The sequence below is a fragment of the Teleopsis dalmanni genome, chromosome 1, assembly GCF_002237135.1.
Source record: "Teleopsis dalmanni isolate 2A chromosome 1, ASM223713v2, whole genome shotgun sequence".
Lineage (NCBI taxonomy): Eukaryota > Metazoa > Arthropoda > Insecta > Diptera > Diopsidae > Teleopsis > Teleopsis dalmanni.
The window spans coordinates 11,479,515-11,484,501 of NC_051846.1; the positions used below are offsets into that span (position 1 = coordinate 11,479,515).

Sequence of the window (4,987 nt, forward strand, 5' to 3'; positions counted from 1 at the left end):
CACGCTATAAACCAAATAGTTTCTGATATATATATCTTAGTCGGTTTATTTTTATTCAACTCCACTAGTTTTTTGTTGTTTTTTAGCTACGTATATCTTGAGAATTTAGAGCTTTGCCTTAGGAGAGCCGGATAGTTACAATCGATGTTTAACTTTCAAAATGAAATTCCGAAACGGTAATATGAACGCTTGACGCTTGGGACCTAACTTTAGTATAAAGTTCATAGTGTGAACATTGTATAATAGTGAGCAAATGTTTGCATATACAATATATAGAATACAACTCTGTGTCAAATAAATTAGCAGCTAACTTGGCTTTGGATTTTCAAATTTGACAATTAACTTTTTTTAAAATTAGTTTTTAGTAATTTTCGAGAGATAGTTCACTTCATACATCTCAAAACCCAAATAATGTAAATTTTATTTTAAACAAAGATTGTCACATATAATAAAAAATAATAATATATCATCAATACATCATCAAAGTAAGTAAAGAATATTAAATTATAATCTAAGGATAGACGGGAGTCATTTAAATACTGTTGATGAATGCATTAATATAAATTTTGGAATCTTTTATTTACAGAAGGCTAATAAAAATTTATTAAATTTTAAATACTTTCTATTATTTATTTCTATTTTTTATTTTTTTTATTTCTAAATTATTTTCAGGATAGAAGTTTGGTTTCAATTTATTTGTGCAATCGTTCTCATAAATCTTAAGCGGTACTCTCATATCTGGCATTCTTGTCACATGTGCAGTCCATCTTAATCGCTACTTTTTTGTAAATTTGTTGATTGTATCACTTATGTGATAAATCCCGTTTTTTTTTCACGGGGCCAAAAATTTTCTGAGAACTTGCCTTTCAAATACTGCTATCTTGCTTCCTTTAGTTTAATTAGTCTCCACACAAAAATATTCAATATAATTTTGTTTACATGTGAATGACAGATAGTAGGTCATGACTTTTGAGTTTATAAGTAGGTTTTAAAATATCTAAATTTATTTTTATTTTCAGAAAATTTATTCTAATCAAACACATTAATAACAACTGCTTAGGTCTATATCAAATCGTTGGAGGCATTCACCGTTTGCAGGTAACAAACTTTTTATGCTGTATTAATAAATTTTGTACTAAATAAAATATTATTGAAAAATGTTTTATCATTATTAACTAAGTTTCACAAAATAATTATCTATATTTTTTGCTAAAACATTACGGATTCACATATGAAAGTAATTGGCAACGCTGTATGCTTGCTAGCTGATTATTTGTTGACAAATGTTGTATATCTTTTCTGCCATGACTTCATATTTTCACATGTCGCATGTCACAAGCAGAAATCGCATTGCCAACGACATTTTCAATTATTTAGTTTCACTTTTATTCAGTACTTATATTCCAGAATATAAAAGAACGTGTACCATACCAATTGCTAGTTACCCACATTGTTTCAGTTTCTAGTATGCATTAAGCAGCTCATCCTTTACTGAAACGCATTTGTGAATCGTATCTAAAGTATCTTTGAAACAATTCTAGAATTACATTTTCATTAAAAAATGGAGCTTTTGATCCTGTTATCATTTAAAATCTATAGCTTTTATTTCTACATTAACTATAAGTTATATATTATTAGACTCGGATCGAATGGGCTATTCTGAATTCTCATTACCATATGCACATTACATTGTGAATTGTTCTACCTCAAATGGATGTACTACTGTTCAAATTTTTAAAAACGTTCCCTAAAGAATAGCTAGGTCAATTGACAAAAATCCAGACGTGGATTATTAAAATTCTTGCTGAAATAAAACTGTTACATTTTCTAAATTCGACCAAATACATTAAATATTTGAAAAAAAAAATTTCTAAATATATTTTTTGTGGTTTACTACCAAATTTATCTACAAATATGCTTTCAGTAATGGACATGGAACCTGTTGTTAAATCAGACTTGTTGTCAAAATCAGCTGAACTAGAAGTTAGAAAGCGTGCATCTTCTTCAAAACACACAAAGTAAGTAAGATGGATATATTTTAAGATATATTTAACAAAAAGTTTCGGTAAATCCTCGATTACACAACAAAGTGAAAAATTAATATATCAATTTCAATATGATATGATATAGAAAAGTATTCGCGGTTTTTTGTCACTAGATGGCATTGGTATCCATATACATATGTAGCTACACGAATCGAGCATTCAAGCTGTAAGGAGATAGCTTTTGAAATCATTTATAAATAGCAGGCTATGATATGGCGCTCGATATTTGGGCATCATATTAACTAATGGAAAGAAATTTAATTGACCGAAATAATATAATATCAACAAAACGTTGCTGAAACCATTTCTGATGCAAATCATTAAGGGCAATAAAAAATAGATTAAATGCGTGAATACTCAACACAAGCGATCGTTGTCAAAGGCCGGCGATCCTCCACAAACGACTTCAAATCTGGATTGAATATATTGGAAAAGAATTGTTTGTTATGGATTGGTCCAATCTTCATGCTAAAAATAAAATTGTGTTCCAACATCACAATGACAGGCCATAAACATTGGCCTGTCATTGATACAAGTTGACTGAACTTGATTGGTTTTAACACATTCACCGTATAGTCCGATATCTATACCATTTAACTACCACTTGCTTTGATCTCTGTAATACTCTGTTAATGGCAAAGTATAACACACCGTATAGTCCGATATCTATACCATTTAACTACCATGTGCTTTGATCTCTGTAATACTCTTTTAATGGAAAAGTATAGGACACCGTATAGTCCGATATCTATACCATTTAACTACCATTTGCTTTGATCTCTGTAATACTCTGTTAATGGTAAAAAATGGTAATGGTAATTTTTTGCCGATAGCCACAGAAGTTCTACATCGTTGGAATTATGAAGCTACCAGAAAAATGACAAGAGAATGGTCAATATATACTTGATTAAAAATGTTTTTCAGTAAGTGAAATTTTTGCTAAAAATGTGTCAAATAACAGCGGATACTTTTTATATCAACTATTCTAATAATATTAATTGTTTAACCAATCAAATAATGAAATTTTTACAAACATTAGATGATCGCCTTGCATCTTAAATTGAGTTAAATACTTTTTGCCCAAGCCAAAATTTTAAATTTGTCTAATCTTGTCTATATTTATCTATTGATTTTTTTCAGGATGGAAATGGAATATGCATCTAAATCAGAATATTCCGCAAGGTTATCTGAGGCAGACGTTAAGAAGCGTTCTCATTCCACCAAACACACCAAGTAAGTTAAGTCGTATGAGTTTTTTGTTAATTAATTTATGGAGAAATCTTTAAATTTTTCTTTTGGTTGAAAAATGACTTACAAATGATACGATAATAGAGATACGTTTCTGTTTTCTATAGAATCCTACATTTAGTTTGTATAAATATATATATTTGCTCAAAACGAAATAAGTCATAGCTTACCTCATAAACAAAATCTGATGTTTATATATATTATTTCAGCCTTAGAAAGTGAAGAGAAAAAAATGTATATCCGAAAATTAGAAAAATTCTATCTTGATTTGAATTAGAGGACTTCGATGAAGAAAACTAAAGTATTTTTCGAAGATCACATTTTAGCGTATAAATTTATTTATATGATATAGAATTTTGGGGCTATCATTAATAGTAAAACTGTTTTAAGAAGGCAATTGAAGACTTTTGCTGACTTTGAATATCAACTAATATAATTGCTATTTTGTACTTATTTAAATAATTCTCTTCTAATAGTAATGCATCTAGTACTGCCGTCTTGGAGCCACCAAGTCATGGTAATATTTTATATTTCCTTATTAACTTCTTTTAGAACCATTGAGTTTTCTTATTAATTTTTTTCAATATTAACAGATTCTGTTAAAGTTAATCGTAAATATTCGTCTGAATATCCACGTTCGCCATCGCGCTCCCACACTAAACGACGACGTATATATGTTGGTGACCGCATGGAGTATAGTTTATCGTATCGGCCATCGCACTCATCTGTACGTGCACAAGTAAGTAATACCTATAATGAAATTAACCAAAACAGAACTCTATAGTATTTAATTTATTTATTTCTAGCCACATGATCCAGTTCCCAATAAAGTTTTGGGTATTTTTGGGTTAGGTTCTGAATCATGTGAATCGAGTATACGACGCGCATTTGAAAAATTTGGTGAGGTGCTGGACGTGCATTTGGTGGAGGATACTCGTACAGGTATTTTGCGCGGCTTTGGTTTTATTTATTTTAAACGCACATGTGATGCCAAGTACGCTGTGGAAAATGGTTCTAACATCCGTATTAATGGGCGAAAAGTACGCGTGGACTACAGTTTGACTAACCGGCCACATAAATCAACTCCTGGCATTTACATGGGTCGTAAGCAGCGGTAAGTGAATATTTGTTTTTTTTCTATTGCACACTATTAAGCTCTGTTTTTATTTTTTTATTTTTTAGTTTAACTAAAAGTAGACATTATCATGAAAATGAGTACTCCTTTAAACGTCGCTATAGTTATGATGAGCGCAGTGAACGCGACCGTAAGACAAGACTAATGTTATAAAAATATATAAATAATCACATAATTAAAAACATTAATTATTTAATCAATTATTAAGTTTATAATACAATACTTAATATTTTTTTTTTTTGTTTTGCAGACAGACGTAGGTATTGACATGCTATTATCAACAGCCAATATACTTACTCGATAAAATTTGAAAAACATTTATTAAAAAACATTTTTAATTTTTTTAATTAAATATTTTGAACAGTTTATGAAACTGAAAAATGAAATAATAATTTACAATGTAACAGCATTTGTTAATTATTATTAAAATTAAGACAAAATAAAAATTAAAATAAATAATTTTACTGCTTCATATTTTTGGTGAAATCAAATCATTCACAATTCAATGCAGTAGTTCAGGGATAAGGTCTTCCTGGTTAAGAGTGTTTCTTATCTTACA

General features: G+C 29.3%; 1 protein-coding gene across 2 annotated transcripts; it reads left to right on the forward strand.

Moving 5' to 3' along the window:
• Nucleotides 1–380: 380 nt before the first annotated feature.
• On the forward strand, nt 381–4,771 carry LOC119667996 (transformer-2 protein homolog alpha-like). 2 transcript variants are annotated; one of them, XM_038077354.1, is made up of 9 exons: nt 381–485; nt 1,020–1,098; nt 1,925–2,018; nt 3,186–3,278; nt 3,770–3,810; nt 3,887–4,032; nt 4,100–4,407; nt 4,476–4,558; nt 4,679–4,771. In XM_038077354.1, the coding sequence occupies exons 3-9, from the start codon at nt 1,927–1,929 to the stop codon at nt 4,693–4,695; spliced, it is 780 nt and encodes a 259-aa protein (XP_037933282.1). In that variant the 5' UTR covers nt 381–485; nt 1,020–1,098; nt 1,925–1,926; the 3' UTR covers nt 4,696–4,771. The 2 variants fall into 2 exon arrangements, with proteins under 2 accessions (XP_037933282.1, XP_037933284.1); XM_038077356.1 differs by having other exon boundaries at nt 3,782–3,810.
• Nucleotides 4,772–4,987: the final 216 nt, after the last annotated feature.

Coding starts and splice junctions, on each gene's coding strand:
- LOC119667996 (XM_038077354.1), top strand. CDS start 1,927: ATGGACATGGAACCTGTTGTTAAATCAGACTTGTTGTCAAAATCAGCT. Junction 3,279..3,769: donor CATTCCACCAAACACACCAA/GTAAGTTAAGTC, acceptor CTCTTCTAATAG/TAATGCATCTAGTACTGCCG. Junction 3,811..3,886: donor CTTGGAGCCACCAAGTCATG/GTAATATTTTAT, acceptor CAATATTAACAG/ATTCTGTTAAAGTTAATCGT.